Below are 20,700 nucleotides of genomic sequence, written 5' to 3' on the forward strand. Positions count from 1 at the left end.
CTGCCCCTACCATCGAACCCCCTGCTACTCGAGGCCGCAAGTGCAGGCCTGCTCAGGCTACCAACACAGAGCCCACCCCCAGTGACCCCAGGCCTACTCAGGGGGAGGTGCAGGATCCATCTCTTCAGGAGGATGACAGGGCCCCTCAGATTCCGGCTAAGAAGGCCAGGTCTAAGACTAAACACGCTGAACCTTGTATATTCCAGGACCAGGGGCCTATTCCTTCTAGTCACCCCTCTGATTTTGCTTCGGATTCGGAGGATGACCTCTCCCCTGCTGTGTCCATCCTGCAGCCTGAGGAAGCTAGGGGCACTGATGCTTTAGCCTACAGTGGGGACGATTCAGATTGTAGCAGGAGTGTTACCCCTAATGAGGATCCCCTCTACCAGGGAAATATTTCGCCCACCCCCCGCCGATGTCGTTTTTACTCGCCAGGCATGGCTGATACCATCTCTGAGGCCATAGAACTGGGTATAGCAGCAGGCCTTAAACACAGGGTCTCTAATCGTTCTGCTTCTCGCAGGTCTGCTTCTTTCTCCAGGTCTAGGCACAGGGATGGAGGCTTCTTCTTCACATGAGCTACCTGGCACTTCCAGTCAACCATCGGTGTTTGGGGAAGAGGAACGTCCTGCAAGAGACTCAGATCTATCGGAGGATGAGGGCCTACCTCCCGACCCTCCTCCATTTGTTGGTTTGTTTAAATCTGCTGTCTTTCGTTCTCTCCTTTTGAAGGGCAAAAAGATCGCAGGCATCCCCTCTCCAAAGGCACCTCAGAGTTCGGAAGCTGACAAGGCTGACACCACTGACCCACTCTTCATCCAGCCTACGGTGGAGAAGGAGGTGATTCCAGCACCAAGGTTCTTCATAGACGTTGTCCAGAATCAATGGGCTTCTCCAGGTACTGGAGCCCTCCCCAATGCCTCGGACAAGTGCCTGTACAATGTCGCTCCTGACCTCGCTAAGGCTTTAGAGGTACCTTCTATTGATTTACCTATTATTGCCCTTTCCTCTCCCAACGCGGCCTCAGCAGCTCCGGAGGAAGCTCTGCAACCTGAAGACAAGAGAATAGAACAAACTCTAGTCAAGGGCCACCAGGCCTCAGCTTGGGCCGTTAGAGCGGGCACATCCGCTTCCTTCTTTAGCCGCTCCGCTCTTCTGTGGCTGAGAAAACTTCAACCTCGCCTTCCAGCCAGGGATTCTAGGGCTCGCAGAGACATTAACAAGATCAAGGCAGCTCTAGAATACACTGCAGATGCCTCCTTGGACGCGGCCCGGTTTGCGTCCAAAGCCATTGCTTTTTCCATCTCCACCCACCGGCTTCTCTGGCTAAAACAGTGGCAGGCTGAAGCGCGGGCCAAGTGGAGACTTGCCTCCTCTCCCTACTCTTCATCCCTTCTCTTTGTTCCTCCATTAGAACCCCTTCTGGTAGAGTCCAAGGATAAGAGGAAAGTTCTGCAACCAGCCACTAAAAAACAAGAAGGTCGGAACCATTCTTTTTACCGCAGGCAGCCCTTTCGTAACCAGGACGGGAGTGCTTCCACCTCCTGTCTACAGCGGTAGGCCCCTCCCAGACAGGCCCCCTCCTTCCCCTATAGATCAGGCAGGAACAACCAGAGATTCCAGCCCAGAAAGCCTTTCAAGGACAATTCCAACCACTCCTTTAAGAGGCAGAAGTGACTGCCTGGAGAATCTCCCAAAAGGGGGGCGTCTGTTGACCTTCGTGGATCGTTGGGACGACATCACCAACGACGCGTGGGTCAAGTGCACAATCAGATTCGGTCTTCTGGATTTGCGCTCCAGTCCTCCGAACCACTTTGTCATGTGCCCAATCTCCAGGGACCCTCAAAAAAGGCTCCTGGTAGAGCAACATCAGCCGTCCAACATCTGCTCCAGATTCGGGCCATTCAACCTGTACCTCCAGGTCAGGAGGGACGAGGGTTTTATTCTCGTCTTTTTATCGTGCCAAAGTCTTCGGGGGGCTGGAGGGAAATCCTCGATCTAAAATTTTTAAATCAGTTCATCAGATACAGGAGATTCAAGATGCACTCTCTCCTATCAATTCTGGAGAGTGTTCGCAGACACGATCTCCTCACATCAGTGGACCTTACGGAGGCTTACCTCCACATGCCCATCCACACGATCTCCTCACATCAGTGGACCTTACGGAGGCTTACCTCCACATGCCCATCCACAAACAGCACAGGAGGTTTCTTCGCTTTGTCCATGCAGGCCTCCATTACCAATATTGGGCCCTCCCCTTCGGGCTGTCCTCAGCCCCAAAGGTTTTCATGAAACTTCTGTCTGTCATAGCCGCACATCTGCGGGCCAAGCCCATCCGGACTTTCTGCTACCTGGACGACATCCTTCTGTTGTCCAGGTCTCACACCCAGGCCCTCCGGGATCTCCAGGACACCCTTCAGGTTTTAGAGGATGTGGGGTTCTCCATCAATCGGGAGAAGAGTCACTTCATCCCTACCTCTCGCCTGGTGCACTTGGGAGCCCTCATAGATTCATCCCAGGGCAAAGTCTTCCTGTCCCAGGACCGCCAGAACAGTCTCGGAGTTAGCCAAGGAGGTACGAAGGAGGCAGCCGGTCCCTCTTCTTCAGCTGTTTTAGCTGCTGGGGAAGATGGGCTCCTGCTTGTCCATCGTTCCTTGGGCACGGCTCCACAGCTGCTGCCTCCAGTGGTTTCTTCTGCCATTCCAGAAGTCCAACAGCAGCTGTTCCTCAGTGAAGGTCTCCCTGTCCCCAGAAGTATTGTTATCCCTAAACTGGTGGATCTCCCCGGCCATTGCTCAGGGCTCTCTTTTCAGGAACCCTCCACATCTTGTAGTAATGACAGACGCGAGCCTCATGGGCTGGGGTGCTCACTTGGAGGAACAAGTAGCACAAGGGCTTTGGTCCGATTCAGACCTATCACACAGTATGAATTGGCTAGAGTTGAGGGCCATCTATCCAGCTCTCCTTCGCTTCCAGCCTTTTCTCCAGAACTCACATGTGTTGATCCGGATGGACAACACCACGGCCAAGGCGCATGTTAACCGCCGGGGGGACGAGAGCTGTCTCATGGAATCTGCCTTTCAACTAGGAACTTGGGCGGAGACCAACTTTCTCTCCCTACGCGCCGAGCACATCTCTGGGTCGGACAACACTGCAGCAGACTGGCTGAGCCGCACAACGATCGACCCAGGGAGTGGAGCTTGAATCAACGCATTTTTCATCAGCTGTCGGCCTGGTACGGGACTCCAGCCTTGGATCTCTTCGCAACATCTGCCAACAACCAGCTGCCCAGGTACCTGTCTCATTACACAACACCAGGCGCGGAAGGGACGGATGCTCTCAGGTGCAGGTGGCCTCGCGGTCTCCTGTACGCCTTCCCTCCCTTCCCCCTGTTACAGAGGGTGATTCGGAAAATGCTGGAGGAAGAGGCCGAGCTCATCCTGGTTGCCCCCAATTGGCCACGCCGACCATGGTATGCGGACCTGATCAATCTTTCAGTGGAACCTCAATGGCTCTTGCCAATGATTCCATCCCTCCTCCATCAGGGCTCCATACACCACCCAGATCTACACTGGCTATGCCTAACTGCTTGGAGGCTGAGCGGGCGGTCCTGAGGGCAGATAACCTCTCCGAGACTGTGATCCATACCATTCAAGCCTCACGCCGCCCAGCTACCAATAGGATATATGAATCTACATGGCAAGCTTTCATCTCATGGTGTCAGGGGCGAGGGAAGGACCCATTGAAAGCTGCATTACCCCAGCTTCTTGACTTCTTGCAGCAGGGTCTTGATACGGGACTTTCTCCGAATACCTTGCGGAGGCAGGTGTCATCTCTCTCCTTGGTTCCTTCTCTCCACCGAGATGAACCCCTCTCCTTGCACCCTCACGTCCGCAAGTTCCTCAAAGGGGCATCCAATATCTGTCCTCCTGTCATGCACCGATTCCCCTCCTGGGATCTGACCAAGGTCCTCGACTTCCTTACAGAACCGCCCTTTGAACCCCTCAGGGCGGCAACTCTGCACCACCTCACTCTCAAGACTGCCTTTCTGGTGGCCATAACATCGGTACGGAGGGTGTCAGAGTTGGCGACCCTTTCCATCCGGGCCGACCTGTGTGTCTTCCACCCAGACCGTGTGGTGCTTCGCATCGACCCCACCTTTGTCCCGAAGGTGAATTCAGCGTTCCATCATTCCCTGGATCTCACCCTTCCAAACTTCTGTCCGTCTCCTTCTCACAGTTTGGAGCGCAAATGGCACAAGCTAGACGTCAGGCGTGCTCTAAAAACATACATCGTCAACACAGCAGCCTTCAGACGCAGTGAAGCCCTCTTTGTCTCTTTTCACCCGACCAATAAGGGCCTAAAAGCCTCTCCCTCCATGATCGGACATTGGATCAGATCTGCCATTGCTCAATCTTACATCACACATCATCTCCCTCCACCACCCAACATTACGGCTCATTCCACATGCAGCGCAGCCACTTCAGCAGCATGGGCGCGGCCGGCCTCTGTGGAGGAGATCTGTAAGGCAGCGACCTGGGCTTCCCCTAATTCCTTTATAAGGCATTACAAGGTCGATTGGTATGCATCTGCGGAGGCGGCTTTCGGACGGCGTGTGCTCCAGCAGGTCCTTCCGTCCTCTTGCTCCTAGGCCAGTCTCCTCCCTCCCGGGGACACGCCAGCTTTGGTACGTACCATGCATGACCGCTGTCTCCACCAACTTAGGAGAATGGGGTTTTGGTTCTTGCCTGATACGCCCCTCCTCTGGGCAGGTGGAGACAGCGGTCATCCCCACCCTTGGGATTCTGGCCTACCTCGCAGGGGTGTTCTATGAGCATGTTGTATTGCATCTGGGGAGAAAGCTATTGTTCACGCACAGCGGTCTACTAATCTCCTTCATCAAGAAAAGCGGGGAGCATGCTCCTCAGAGGCGATGACATCACTTTGGTAGACTCAGTTCTATTGGTTACTGACTGAGTTAACCCATGCATGACCGCTGTCTCCACCTGCCCAGAGAAGGGGCGTATCAGGTAAGAACCAACGTCCCACTCTCATTATATAGGTAATCCTCGAGTTATGAATGTAATAGTCTGCCAATTACATTTGTAACCTGAGGATTCGTTTGATTGAATCACATTAAATGAATGTGTTCACTTCCTGCTTTCCCCAATGCATTTGTTAATCACATGCACATGAAGTATCTCAGTGGGGAAGAGCATGCAGGTCTAGTGCTGCCGCAGGCCATCCAAGGCCTCCCCCAATCCACTGAAATATCTCATGCTCCGCTGGGATCCTCACAGTTGCTTCCCCCCATCCTCCACAGACTGGGCCTGCTTTGCTAGCATCCCAGATTCCACTTACTCCTCCTCATCCCATTTCCCATGGATTACTTACTTTTTAAAGATCTCCAGAACTCCAGAAGAGGCTCACCCACTGGCAGAGAAGCCAAAGTGTTTTATTCAGATGATGGCAAAGCTGTAAGAATGTGAAATCTAAGGAAAACGTTTTCATGAGCTTCTGAGGAAAAGACTTCGACTGGGGCCCTGTGGCCAGCAGGCCCAGGCTGGACTGAGTCCCAGCAGCCTCCTGCTTCAGGGATTGAGGCAGCAGCAGCAGCCAATCAATTCCTTTGTCTTATCAGGCTGAACTGGAAGCCCCTTGTTGATTGTCTGCCATGCCTGAAGCTGCTCATTTGAACTAGACAGTCAGCAGCAAGTGGGAGGCTGCTCGTCACCAGCCAGACTGCACCCAAACTAAGCCTGCAGGCCCTCATGGCAGAGAAGCCGGTCTTTTATTCAGATGGGGAAAGCTGTTTTCCTTACATCTCATCTTACAGTTTCACGGGTTTCTGAATAAAAGACTTTGGCTTCTCTGCCACGTGGGCCAGCCTCTTCTGGAACTGTTCGAAAAGTAAGTACAGTAAAGCCATGGGAACTGGGATGGGGAAAAGTGGATCTGACCCATGGAGGCTCCATTTCAGCCTGTAACAGGCTCGGGGAGGTCTCAGAGGCTCCATTTTGGCCAAAAATGGGCCATGGTGTGTGTGTGTCGCTTTGCAGAGGCACTGCGGGCCACTCCTTTGCTATTTTCTGAATGGCCCCGTGGGCCAGATCTAAGCACCCCGGGCCTTGAGTGTCACACCTCTGCTTTAATGAATTCCATTTTCAAGAGGCAGTGAGGAATATGTATGTTGTTCTTTTTATTCTTTAAGTCATAGCGGGAAAATAAGATATCTATTATTTGTTTTCATTTCTTATTAAGGTGAGAGTTTTTTAGAACAAAATGGTGCTACTTAAGATGATAGCTCTTATTGTTAAAAGATTATTGAACTATGCAAGCTTAAGGATTGTATAGTAGATACTAGTATAATTAGGCAACACGGCATCAGAAATTATAAAAAGGGGTGTAAATGCCACATATTGTATATGCATGTGTTCAATAATTTGGAAGTTGGTAGGTTGAAATTTTAATACCAAAGTAATGTCATTATCAAAGATGTCAAGAAACTTGAAATATTAATTATCCTGAATAGTGAATAAGATAATCTAACAAAAGTACTACAGGTGGCCTTATGATTAACAAATGAGAATATTTATTGTGGAAAGATCTGTTGAAATTACATAAAACATATCCTGATTTTGGATTACCGTATTTTTCAGAGTATAAGATGCACCTTTTTTCCTCTAAAAAGAGGCTGAAAATCTGGGTGCGTCTTATACACTGAATACAGCATTTTTTGCCTCCTGAAGTCCCGCCCCCTTCACCAAAATGGCCGTGCATAGCCTTATGGAGGCTTTCAGACAGCTTCTGAGGGCTGGGGAGGGCAGAAATGAGCAGAAAATGGCCGTTTCCCCCCCCAAACCCCAGCAGCACTCTATAAGCCTCCATGAGGCTATGCGTGCATTTTTTTGACAAAAAATGGCATATTTTTGCGAAAAATGGGCCATTTTATGCTCTTCTCCCCCCCCCCCCGGAGCACTCTGCAAGCCCCCCAAGGCTATTCATGCCTTTTATTTGAAAAAAAACAGGGCCGTTTTTGTGAACCTACCTACTCTCTCTCTCCCCCCCACCTATCTACTGTATTTCGCTCTATCTCTCTCTATTTCTCTCTCTCCACCCACCTACCTACCTACCTACCTACCTACCTACCTACCTACCTACCTACCTACCTACCTACACTCTCCCTACCTACCTACCTATTGTATCTCTCTCTTTCTCTCTCTCCCTTCATCTACCTACCTAACTAACTACTCTCTCTCTCTCCCTCCCTCCCTCCCTACTGTATTTCTCTCTCTTTCTCTCCCTCTCTATCCCTCTATCTACCTACCTACTTTAAAAAAAAGCCTCTTCAAAACCTGGGTGCGTCTTATACTCTGATGCATCTTATACTCCGAAAAATACGGTAGTTAAATTTTCAGCTATTCTTCATTAAAATGATGGTATCCGATGCCCTTTTTTTCTGCTATATAGTTTGATATCAACAGTTAGAAATTAGGAATCTGAATGATAGAAATGTAAATGTAATTTTCAATTTTACAGGCAGCTACAAATTGATAGGATCTTTGACAGAACACTATCACGAAAAGATTATGCTGTCTTTTTGAAATTTGAAGCTGTAGGAAGCAAAGATGATTTTTTACACACAATGCTTGGTGCTGAAATACCCATCCAAGGTATGGTATTGGTAAATACTGAATTAAGTGTAAAATCAATGTATTTTATAGGAAAAGTATTGAGATCAATATATGTATTGTTAAAAAACATAAAGTTAATTTCTTGATGAGCGTCTAATAACATGTTCCTCTTTTTAATTAATGTGTATAGATAAATATTTTTTGAAGTTTGTACAGCTCTAATAATGATCTCATGGAATTATTTATATATTTCATTAGATAAAAATTATAACCCAATATTATCCCTGATAATATTGATCATGATTATTGTATTCTATGGAATTTCTTGAAAATACTTTAATTCATATGGACAAAGTAACATTTCTGATCACTTATGCAGCTTTTGAGTGGCCACTATTTTGTTAGCCTTTCTGAAATTATAAATTCTGGTGGTAGATGGGACTGCCAAACATCACAGTTTAAGTACTGTTGAATGTTATGATGAACATTTCTACTAGAATAAATTTGAAAATGCATTATAACAATAGAGTATGTGTAGAGTTGTTTAAGATTGTTTGAAACTATAGGTTGTGCATAAATTTCCATAGGATACTGGGAATCTTGAACATTTGAACTATATTTGGAAATCACAGTTATTTGATACTGCTTAACTCTAGAATATAAATCTTTATGTATTCTTCATGACAAGAATCAGAGATATTGTATTGACCATTATTTCATTTCAATTTTAACCTGGAAACTCATTAAGTTAAAGCATTCATAAGCTATGTATTGGTTTATGCAACCTGATTACTTGTTTTAATGAATAAACATGTCAACATAGATAATTTAATGTTACAACTGCATTTAGAAATATTGGTCATTTTACCCAAATAAGATTTGTTTGTTAAGTCATTTTAAGCTAGATTTTTTTGAAGACTCCTGGCTTGTTTTAATGTAGCTAACTGTGTAACTCCATCGTCAACATTACATTAAGCTAATCATCCTAGTTTCTGTTTTTGTTCCTTATGCTCAAAGATAAAAATGATACATGATTATGGCTATCATTTTTGCTTTGATGAGTTCTTAAATACTTACAGAAAGATCCCATTTCATGCTTTGCAGAGGATGCTAGACATTAATATAAACAAATGACTTAGCAATTTCCTTGTTGTCTAGAGTCAAAATTAATCTGACAAGGTAGACTGAGGTACTGTTAGTCAATCTACTCCCAACTCTCCTCTCTCCATTTAATTATATCTGTTAGTTCAGCAGGATTAAAAAGTCACCTACATTTGCTGTAGTTAATAAAAGCTTTCTTTCAGGAGTTTTCCACTTAAGGCAGCAACTCCATAGCTTTACCATTTGAGTGCAACCATCTGTTTTCAAGAATGCTTTATTATGTGAACAGTTCTTTGGAGAACAGATTTTTATTGTTACAGTGTTTCCCTGAAAATAAGACCCAGCCTTATATTTGGGGGGCCCTCCAAAATAAAGATTAGGGCTTATTTTCGGGGAAACACGATATCAGGGTAATCAGCCTGGCTAGGCATCTTGCCCCTGATGCATGCACAAGAGGCGAGGGGACTGATGGTATCTGGCAGCAGCTGCAGCCCTTGGTTGGTGCACTCTGGCACTGTGCAACCTGCACGGCGCAGGTGAGTTGATTCCCTGTCCAAGCAGCAGACAGAGACAGAGTCATAGGGAGAGGCAGGTGATCCAGACACACAATGAGGCTGCGGTAAAGCTGAGAATTGATGGGCTAGAGCAGGAGGCTGGCTGTGGGAGACTCTTTTTCATGCAGCAGCAATGGCAGCAGATGGAGGCAGAGGTGCAGGGCGGAAGGCAGTTGATACTGATGTACCACGCATGCAGCAGGCAAGCTGAGAGACATGAAGACAGGCCTCCTGCGGCTGCTTGCTCCAGCCCACCGACTCTCAGCTTCTCCACAGTCTGCGTCCAGATTGCAACCCTCCCTCTACCTCTGCTTCTGCCTGCTGCTTAGACAGGTAATCAACTTACCTGCACTGCACATGCAGCTGCTGCTGCTGGACATCATTGGCCCATGCTCACTCAACACCTCCTGTGCTGGCCATACCCACTCCCTTCACTGGGGCTTATTTTTTGGGGTAGGGCTTATTTTCGGGGAAACATGTTATAGAACAAGTTCTATTTAAAATTATTGTTGCATTAGAGAACAATATTTCTATTTGTAATGCATTATTATTTGCTCCTTTATAGCAGTATATCCTATGAAAACTTACTGATATATTGTTACTCTCTTTACAACATACAATAGTTCTTCCATCTTAATATCTTTTTCAGGGAATCCCCACTGTGTTGAACTGGGTTTGATAGGCTCAGGGCTTCCAGTCATGTTGACATTCATCCCAGGACCAGTTATCAGTTTCAAAGAATGTTATATTGGTGAACACACAGATCTTGTTTGCACACTCCAAAATGAATGTGATGTTCTTCCAGTGACATTTGTTTTTCATAAGATTGCACATTATAATATTTGCCCCGAAAAGGGAAAAATAAAAGGAAAGTCTGTAAAGGTATTCACATATTTTCTTTCATTCTTTATTTATGTGTATCTAAATAAAGCAGCTGCTGCTTTTCTGTTCTTGTCTTTAACCATGGCAAAGGAGAGAATGTAACACAATTTGTCGCACACATCACCACTTTCCATTATTAGCACTAAATCCCTTTTCTCTTCTTCATTTTTTGGCTAAACTACATTAGCCATTTTATTGCTTCCATATGCTTCTCCTCTCATTACTGTCCACAATATTTGAATTGTAACTTATTTTCTCCTATGTAGTAGTTACAATTATTTTCTTTATATTTATCTCTCATATAATTCATCAATTACAAGCTTATACTCAATTCTAAATTATGTTTTCTTATTTTGTATCCTCCTTATTTCCTATTTTCTTTGTATCCTGCTCAGCTGTATTTTGCTGGTGTTCATTCACATCCTTAATCTTTTTCTTCAGCTGCTGAATGGAATGCTCTCTTCTTTTTTGTTTCCTAGTGAGATTCAATTTTTTACAATATTTTATTAAATTATTTAAAGCAATAAGCAGCTAATTTCCAATTTACTTCTCTCATTTTATTTTATCATTTGTTTAGCTCCTCAGCTTCTCTCTTTCATTATCCATTTGTATATTTAATTGGTATGTCTATTTCATATGTGAAACAGAACATGATAATGTATCATTCAATTCCGTTGCATCATTTCAATTTTTTTCTTTACAGATTTTAATTTTTAAAAATATAAGAAACCAAATTAAAGTTTTAAGAGTGAGAGTAAGCATAATGTAACAAATGGAACTTTTTACAGCTTGCATTAACTTTTGTGTCCTTTTTAATGTGTTTAATACTTTTGTGGGTTTTTTTGTTTTGTTTTCAGGATGTGATATTTTCATTTATCCCACGACATATAGGATCCTTCACAGTGAGGCAGAAAGTAGATATTATAGGACCAGTAGCAAAAAAAGATGACTTTCCAGTTTTAGAGATGAAACCATTTCATCAAATACATTTAGTTTTTTCTGGCCTCTGCAAGTCGGTATCCACTAATGTGCTGAAAACCAACCCTGGTATGTTATTAATTAAAAAATGCTAAGTTTTTACTTAGAAATGTATTTCTTTCTGAGAAACAATTTTGACATTTTCCCAAGACAGAAGTGATCTATGTATCATCTGAAATGATAGACTTCCAAAATGCTGTCTTTATGAAGAAGTAACTGATTTAAACTATTAATTTTGAAAATTATGTGGAGATCCATGTAGCTTAACATAAATGAGTTTTAGTTATCAGTTAAGCTTATTTGTAAGCATTTATTTCATTCCCCTGAGACTAATATGCCTTTTAGGATAAGTCGGATACCAGATATCTCCAGGACGAGATAATGGCGAGATGGAAAAGGTTTGACAAGCTATCTCTTTTTCTGGTGATTTTTAAAAAAACTAAATAGAAAATTTTAATGTCTCAATTACATTTTTAAACATGTTGGTTTAATTACCTGTGTGGTTGGGAGCTGCTGATATTAGTTTTAGCCTTTTTCTTTTACAATTTATAATAAGCTTAGCTTCATAGCTTCATATACCTCTTCATAGTACTTTACATCCCTCTCTAAGCGGTTTACTCCCAACAATCTTGAGTCCTCGGTTTTACCGAACTTAGAAGGATGGAAGGCTGAGTCATCCTTGAACCGGTCAGAATTTGAGTCCTAGCAAGTGAGCAGTGAGTTGCAATACTGCATACTAACCACTGCACCACATGTCTGTAATCTAAGTGCTATTATAATCTGCTTTTTGGGGGGTTGGACATGAAAAATATACCATTATGTTTTATTTCCATTTGAAATCTAGGAGAACACGTAGTTCAATTTTCTTCAGATTAAATTGCATTATTTACCTAAAAGTGATAGTGTTAAAATCCCTAGTTATTTAGAAAAACCACAACTATTAAAACTATTGAAACAGCCAGAGCACTCCTCACTCCGCAACCAATGCAGATGGGACACCCTACAAGAAAAACTTCAAGAACATTATGCACCCAGGCCATCCTGCATTGCCCACAGGCACGTATACTATCACCGGAACCAGGCAGAGGGCCGAGGTCACCTGACACGCAAACAAGGACTGAACAATTGCACAGGTACTCAACTGGATGTGGAGGGAGTGGCCCAAGGAACCAGTAAGCACAGAGTTCAAGCCATTTTATACCCGGCAACATGAACTGTCCGTTCAATGGGGCTGTTTACTGTGGAGAAACCGTGTAGTGATTCCCCCTAAACTAAGGCAACCCATTCTGAAATCGTTGCATGATGACCACCCCGGAATTGTGAAGATGAAGGTGTTGGCCCGGATCTATGTTTGGTGGCCCAACCTGGACAGTGCTACTGTAGAATGGGTCGCATTGTGTCAAGAGTCAAGGCCAGAACCCCCATCGGTGCCAACATGGGAGTGGAAAACACCCACGACACCGTGGTCCAGGGTATACCTCGATTTCGCGGGACCATTCCTCATCTTGGTTGACTCCTACTCAAAATGGCTTGAGGTAACCCTGATGGTATCCTCTACAACAGAAACTCACCTGAGCACTCCAGAAGATGTTCGTGACATATGGACTGCTGGATGTCCTGGTGTCGGACAATGGGCCACAGTTCACTGCAACCCAGTTCAAACTGTTTTTGGCAAGCCAGCGGATCTACCATCCGCTGGCGCATGCGTGAGAATGGGAGATGGCTGCCGAGTCTCACCGTTCCGGCTATCAAAATCAAAAAACCAAAAGATTTCAGGTGATCAAGACCCCGGACATGAGAACGGAGGGGTCCCTCCAAGATACCAACGCTCAGGCTTCCCGGGGAGGTAATTATTTGAGGAGGGTGCTGCCTCTGGGTGGCTCCTGGACGGTGTTACCTCCCTCGACGATCTTCTTAAACAGCTGGTCGGCGGCGGCTTTACGCGAGCGGCGGTGGTTTTGGCCTCGCCGCCCTGAGAAGCCGCCCCATTGCCCTGGGAGACCCGGTCTATCACTAAATAACTTTTATTGTTGGCGTGCGGGCTTGTGTCCCGAACAGGGGGTGGGGAATCCTATGGAAGTGCCTGCCTGGACTAGAGAACTAGCTCTCTCCTCTCGCTACAACCCTGCAGCTCTGCAACGCAGCCCAGCTGATTTTCCCTTTTCCCCTTTGGCACGGCATTTATCTTACATCTTGCCATTACCTCCGTCGGCTTCCACCTATTGTTTAACTGCCGGGGCTGTGACCCCAGGACTTCAACGACGGGTTCCTCGCTGTGCTGGCTGTGTTGGTTATTGTTTGCTGCTGTTGCCATCTCAAGAGAGCCACGTCCGACAGAACTATTTACTGCACTCTTCTACATTGGACGCCATTGCTCTGGAAAGGCAAGGTGCCTGGAGCTTAGGCTCCCTCCAGTGGCCACTACTGGTACTTTTTTTCATCTTTGGGCTGGTTTACTATTTTAGACTCCCCCCTGTGGCCATTACTGGTACTTTTTTCATCTTTCTTAACATCTACCCACCCTTTCTACAATTATATCTTCTGGGCTTCCACACGCGCGAACAAACTGTATCTGCCCGACCAACATTACCTTTCGCCACCCCAGGGAAACCATCTCAGTCACCTAGACTTTGCCTTCCCCAACACCGTTGGCAAACCGGACTAAACATTGTTGGCGGTCTTTTTAACCGCCTAGACTCTTGGGACCTTCCCAACTGCGTAAGAAGGGAAGAAATGCCATCTTCCCCTTCTGTATATTTTTTTGTATGACCTTTTGTAACATCTTTGCACGCTGCGCAAATTTTTTTTAAACGGTATGGTGAGTGTATGGGATTTGTATGTGTGAATTGAATGATCCCACTTTTATTGTTATTATCGTTGTATTTTTGTGTTTTAATTATCATGTGGGGATTGTTTGCGTGAGCGCCTGAGTATGTCTGATTCGGAGGACCTGCCGGGGAATGCGGGGGTCACTGGGGTGGTTGGGGGGACCACGGCCACGGGAGTGGGTCGGAGCATTGCGGTCGTAACAGGGAGAGGCAGATATGGCGGGGACTTTAGGGCTGGCCATTACCGGGGAAGGAGGGTTCGCTACATCACAGAGATCCCTCCTTCCGGCCCTATGAGTCCCACTCCGAGGCCAGATGGAGTGAGTAATCAGGACCCTGGTCTCAGGCTGCTGTCGCTAAATGCCAGGTCTGTTGTTCACAAGGCTCCCCTCGTCCGGGACTTAATTTTGTTAAGAGGGCAGACGAGAGGGCAGACCTGGCATGTATTACTGAAACATGGCTGGGCACGGAGGGAGGAGTCCCCCTCGTAGAGATGTGCCCAGACGGATTTCAGGTGCTTCATCAGCCGAGAGCCCAGGGAAGGGGTGGCGGTGTGGCTATTGTTGTCCGGGAGTCTTTAGCACCTCGTAGGATCCCTGCTCCGGAGCTTGTCGGGTGTGAGTCCCTACTGGTGAAGCTGGACCCCAAAGGTCAAGTGGGTCTGCTGCTAACGTACCTGCCTCCCAACTGCGTTGCAGCAGCCCTCCCCTCGCTCCTCGAGTCGGTAGCCGAGCTAGCAATTGAGTTCTCTAGGTTTATGGTCCTGGGGGACTTCAATTTGCCTTCGCTCGGTGAACACTCTGATGGAGCGCAGGAGTTCATGGCTTCCATGACAGCCATGGGCTTGACCCAGGTAATCCGAGGCCCAACCCACTCAGCGGGTCACACACTCGACCTCGTATTCCTCTCGGAGCAGTGGATTTGTGATCTTGGTCTGAGGGGTAATGAGATCATACCCCTGTCGTGGTCAGACCACTGCCTACTGAGGCTAGACTTCCGGAGGCCAAACCCCCACCGTAGGGAGGAGGAACCGACCAGGTGGTTCCGCCCCAGGCGACTTATGGACCCCTTAAGGTTCCAGACGGAGCTTGGGGCTATTCCTGATACTCTCGCCCACAGTTCGGCGGAGACTCTTGTTGCTGCCTGGCACTCGGCAGCATCGGAGTCTCTTGACCGGATTGCGCCACTACGGCCCCTCCGGGTCGGTGGATCCCGGAGGCCTCCTTGGTTCACCGAAGAGCTCCGGGAGATGAAGCGCCGGAGGAGACGCCTAGAGCACTTGTGGAGGTCCGATAGGTCCGAATCGAACCGAGCACTTCTGACAGCATGCACCAAGGAATACATCCGGGCACTAAGGACAACTAAAAGAACACACATTGCCACCTTGGTTGCGTCCGCCGAGTCCCGCCCAGCCGCCCTGTTTAGGATAACCCGCTCCCTCCTAAATAGGAGGGAGGCAGGGGACCCCTTACAGGGTAAGGCTGAGGAGTATGTCCAGTTCTTGGCGGACAAAGTTGCTCGGTTTCGGTCGGACTTGGACTCCACTCCCGCAGATCCAGCCGAGACACAGGGGGATAACTTGGCAGACCATCTCTGGGTTGAGTTTCAGGATGTTGCCTCCGGGGATGTGGACAAGGCTATGCGAGCTGTGAGCGCCTCCACCTGTATACTGGACCCGTGTCCCTCCTGGCTGGTTGCCAACAGCAGTGAGGTGACACGAGGCTGGATCCAGGCGGTGGTTACCACCTCCCTTCGGGAGGGGCACTTCCCCGCCGCACTTAAAGCGGCGGTGGTGAGACCCCTCCTGAAGAAACCATCCTTGGATCCAGCCGTTCTTAATAACTACCGTCCAGTCTCCAACCTTCCCTTTGTTGGGAAGGTTGTTGAGAAGGTGGTGGCCTTCCAGCTTCAGCGCACCTTGGAGGAAGCTAGCTATCTTGACCCCTTCCAGTCCGGCTTCAGGCCCGGCTACAGCACAGAAACCGCTTTGGTCGCATTGACCGATGATCTCTGGAGAGCCATGCGTCCATCCTGGTTCTCCTTGACCTCTCAGCGGCTTTCGATACCATCGACCATGGTATCCTTCTGCGACGACTGCGGGAGGTGGGAGTGGGAGGCACTATTTTGCAGTGGTTCTCCTCCTACCTCTCGGACAGGTCGCAGTCGGTGTTGGTGGGGGGGCAGAGATCGTCCCCGAGGCCCCTAACTTATGGGGTGCCGCAGGGCTCGGTCTTATCCCCCCTACTATTCAACATATACATGAAACCGCTGGGCGAGATCATTCGGAGGCACGGAATAAAATACCATCAATACGCGGACGATACACAGTTGTATCTGTCCGCCCCGTGCCAACTCAATGAAGCGGTGGACGTGATGAGCCGGGGTCTTGAGGCCGTTAGGGACTGGATGAGAGCTAACAAACTGGTACTCAACCCAGACAAGACCGAGTGGCTGTTGTGTTTTCCTCCCAACAATTTGGCCAACGTTCCACCACTCAGGCTGGGGGGTCAAAATTTATACCCCTCAGACAGGGTCCGCAACTTGGGAGTCCTCCTGGACCCACAGCTGACTTTTGACCATCATTTGTGACCAGGGGGGCATTTGCCCAGGTTCGCCTGGTACGCCAGTTGCGGCCCTACCTGAATCGGGAGGCCCTCACAACAGTCACTCGAGCCCTTCTGATCTCTAGGCTGGAATACTGCAATGTGCTCTACATGGGGCTGCCCTTGAAGAGCATCCGGCGACTTCAGCTAGTCCAGAATGCGGCCGCGCGAGTGATCGTGGGCGCACCACGGTTCGCCCACATAACACCGATCCTCCGTGAGCTGCGCTGGCTACCTGTTGATCTTCCGGTGCGCTTCAAGGTGCTACTTACCATTCATAAAGCCCTCCATGGTAGTGGATCTGACTATTTGAGAGACCGCCTTCTGCCAATTACCTCCCTGCGTCCCATCAGATCGCATAGAGTAGGCCTCCTCCGAATTCCATCCGCCAGTCAGTGTCGACTGGCGACTACGCGGAGGAGAGCCTTCTCAGTTGCAGCTCCGACGCTTTGGAACGATCTCCCCGTGGAGATTCGCACCCTCACCACCGTCCAGACCTTCCGCACAGCCCTCAAGATCTGGCTATCCCGTCAGGCCTGGGGATAAGAACTTAACCTCGCCCCACCCGAATGCTGAATGAATGTTGTGTTTTACTGGTTTATTTATTTATTTTTATTCACATTTTTCTTTTTTTCTCGTGTTCTGTCTTGCACTCCCTCCCTATTAATTGTAAGCCGCCCTGAGTCCCCTCAGGGAAAAGGGCGGCTTATAAATGTCAATAAACATCTAAACATCTAAACATCTACCATGCTATCATCGTGCCATTCCACAGAGCCAACAATGGACAAGCAATGGCAAGACGGCAACCAAGCATTGCAGAATGGAGAGGATGAGGAGACCGTGCATCATTACCTGTAGGACTGAATCCCGCGATACCAGAGTGAACTGCCACTGAGGTCCCACCACTGCAGCAGACAATCCCAGATGAAGGCTCTGCCCAAACGACTCCTGGAGAGGTCTTTGACCAACCATCCGTTTCCCATGCCGACTCTTTACGAATGAGGAGAGAATAAGAAGACTCCGCCCAAGCACCTGCTGCTCCCACTGACTCATTGAGAATGGAGGAGTGAATGCACACCTGCTGTCGACCTGCATACTTGGAAGACTCCGCCTGTAGTGTAAAGACTGGAGACTGACAGCTCCCACTTGGTGGGGAGGGGTGTTGTGTATGCACATGCGCTGTTGAGAGGTTTCACTGCAGTCAGCACAAGGCATGGGAAAATACTTTGAATCCATTGGCTAATGGCTGACAGCCCTCTATATAGAGTGCTGTCAGCCTGCAGCCTTTGGCTATTACTAGTATATTGCTGTTCTATGCTTAATAAACACAAACTGTTACATCTGCCAGCTTCCACTCCATTCTTCGCCGAAGATCAGACAGAAGCCTTCTGCTTCAATTAATTTTCGAAATCATTTGATCATTATAGAAATATAACACATGAACACCAGCAGTGGTATTCTGCCAGTTTGCCCGGTTTGGTGAACCAGTAGCGGCAGCGGGGGGCTCCACCCACCCAGCCAGACATCATCATGGACACTCTGCACATGCTCAGGAGTGCTGCGGGTGAGCGAAGCGTGCATGCAAGGTGCGCACGCTCCCGGTAGCGAGGGTAAGAGGATTTCTGATGAACACACACACACAGAATGATTTAGTTTGATGATCTCTTTTTGGTGTTTTATGCTTGCCTGGTTTTAGGAATAAGAAATGAAATTAATTTATGCATAAACTGTGAAACATATTACCATAAAATATTCTTGTATATGTATAGTATATTTTGAAATTTAAGTTCTGTGTAATATCTTTAATTTAGCTCTTTTAATGATGCAATTTATTTATTTTCTTTGTGTTTGTTTTCTCCAATCAATTTTATTGAAACTCATGTTAAAAAGTTCAGTCTCAAAAATTGTTACATTATAAGAGGTTAGATGTGGATATGATTCTTTTTTTTATTAAAAGTTTTAAAAAAGGTTTTACAAATATATACTTCCTCTCCCCCACCCGAACCCACCTCCCCCCTAACCTCCCCTCCTCAACCTCCCAGAGCAAATACAGGGTATAAATCTTTAACAACCATATTCTAAAATAAACTAACAGACTTTAGCATCCCTCACTTGTACTTTAACTCCCCTTTTATTAAGCTAACTCTAAACAAATTATATCATTCCTTGCTCATTCAATCATAAGCTATCTGGAATTTCTTAGTCCCGTATTTATTTTGAATATAATCAATCCATCTTCTCCATTCCAGCTTATATTTCTCGTCTGAATGATCCTTGAGATATGCTGATATTTTAGCCGTCTCTGCTAAGTTTGTTACTTTTAACGTCCATTCTTGAATAGTAGGCAAATCTTCCTTCTTCCAGTACTGCGCCACCAACAGTCTTGCTGCCGTTGTTAGGTTCAGAATCAAATTAGTCTCTATAACAGTACAATAAGTAGTTATACCTAACAAGAATAACTGAGGGGTAAACTTTATCCTCTTTTTAAAGATATTTTGCATAATCCACCATATTTTTATCCAAAATACTTTGACCTTTTTACAAGTCCACCATATATGATAATACGTAGCATCAGCACAATCACATCTCCAGCATTTAGGTTGTAGGTTCGGATACATACAAGCCAATTTTTTGGGATCTAAATGCCATCTGTAAAACATCTTGTAAAAGTTCTCCCTCAGATTTTGGGCTTGCGGAAATTTTACATTTCTTACCCATATCTTTTCCCATGTATCCATCATTATTGGTTCTTCAAAATTTTGTGCCCACTTTATCATACAGTCTTTAACTAATTCTGTTTCAGAATCTATTTCTATCAATCTATTATATAACCTTTTTATATGCATTTGACTTTTGTCCCTAATTTGTTTTACTAGATTGTCCTCATTTGTGTAATACCAATTTTCTGGTCTTTTTTCCATCTGGCCTGTAACTGTCCATACTGAAACCACATTTGGATTATCTTTTCCAGAGGTTTTAGCTGTAATACACCTCTTTCTATAGGAAGAAGCTGTCTGTATGTGGTTACATCCTGTTTTTGTGCTATGCTTATATTCTCTATTGCATGTCTGGGAATTGCCCACATAGGTATCTTATCATTTAATTTATGTTGATATTTTTTCCAGACACGCAATAGAGCATTCCTTAAAATATGACTTTTGAAAGTCTTATCCACCTTCTTGTCGTATATCAAATAAGCATGCTAACCGTATACCAAATCATGCCATTCGATGTTCAGTATTCTATCCTCTGTTGAATTGATCCAATCACTAATTATTGATAAAACTACTGCTTTGTAATATAATTTTAAATTTGGCATTTTCAAGCCTCCTCTCTCACGTACATCTTGCATTATTTTAAGTTTTATTCTCAGTTTCTTCCCTGCCCAGACAAATTTATTAATACCCTTCTGCCATTCAAGCAAATTTGCATCTTTTTAAAGTATTGGTATCATTTAGAAAAGAAATAAGAACTTAGGCAGAACATTCATTTTTACTGCTTCTATCCTTCCCAACAAAGACAATTGTAGTTTTCCCCATTTTTTCATCTCTACATATATTATGTGCCATAATGGTTCATAATTATACTTATATAATTTCCCATTTGAAGTTGTAATATAAACTCCTAGATATTTTTTACTATCTCACATCCTGTTATTCTTTCTAATTCTTTTCTTTGATTTGTGTTCATATTTTTAACTAACATTTTTTGTTTTCCCTATATTTATTTTAAACCCAGATACTTGACCATATTGATTAATCATATTCATTAAGGCCTTAGTAGATTTCCCTGCTTGGGTTAAAGTTACAACCAAGTCATCCGCAAATGCTCGTAATCTGTATTTGTGATGCCTAATCTTAATTCCCTGTAAATCATCTGACCCCCGTATTTTATTCAGCAATAGCTCCAGGGTTAGAATAAACAATAATGGCTATAGGGGGCAACCCTATCTTGTACCTTTTTCAATTTTAAAAGGTTCTGTTAAGCTTCCAGTAACTGTAATTTGTGCTGTTTGTTCCTGGTATATTGCCTTGATAGATTGTATAAAGTACTCTCCAATTTGCATCTTTTGCATTATTTTCATTAGAAATTGCCAATTCACTCGATCAAATGCCTTCTC

At 45.9% G+C, this 20,700-nt stretch overlaps 1 protein-coding gene across 1 annotated transcript in view; it reads left to right on the plus strand.

Moving 5' to 3' along the window:
* Positions 1-20,700, plus strand: part of CFAP47 (cilia and flagella associated protein 47) — a 583,307-nt gene that overhangs the window by 23,652 nt on the left and 538,955 nt on the right. Inside the window, exons 7-9 of the mRNA XM_087721802.1 lie at positions 7,540-7,673; positions 9,939-10,171; positions 11,029-11,218. Of these exons, the coding sequence (XP_087577928.1) occupies positions 7,540-7,673; positions 9,939-10,171; positions 11,029-11,218 (557 nt within the window). The remainder of the gene's footprint in view (positions 1-7,539; positions 7,674-9,938; positions 10,172-11,028; positions 11,219-20,700) is intronic.

The sequence above is a fragment of the Thamnophis sirtalis genome, unplaced genomic scaffold (genome assembly GCF_051295495.1).
Source record: "Thamnophis sirtalis isolate CommonGarterSnake01/CBP01778 unplaced genomic scaffold, rThaSir2_p1.2 scaffold_8, whole genome shotgun sequence".
Lineage (NCBI taxonomy): Eukaryota > Metazoa > Chordata > Lepidosauria > Squamata > Natricidae > Thamnophis > Thamnophis sirtalis.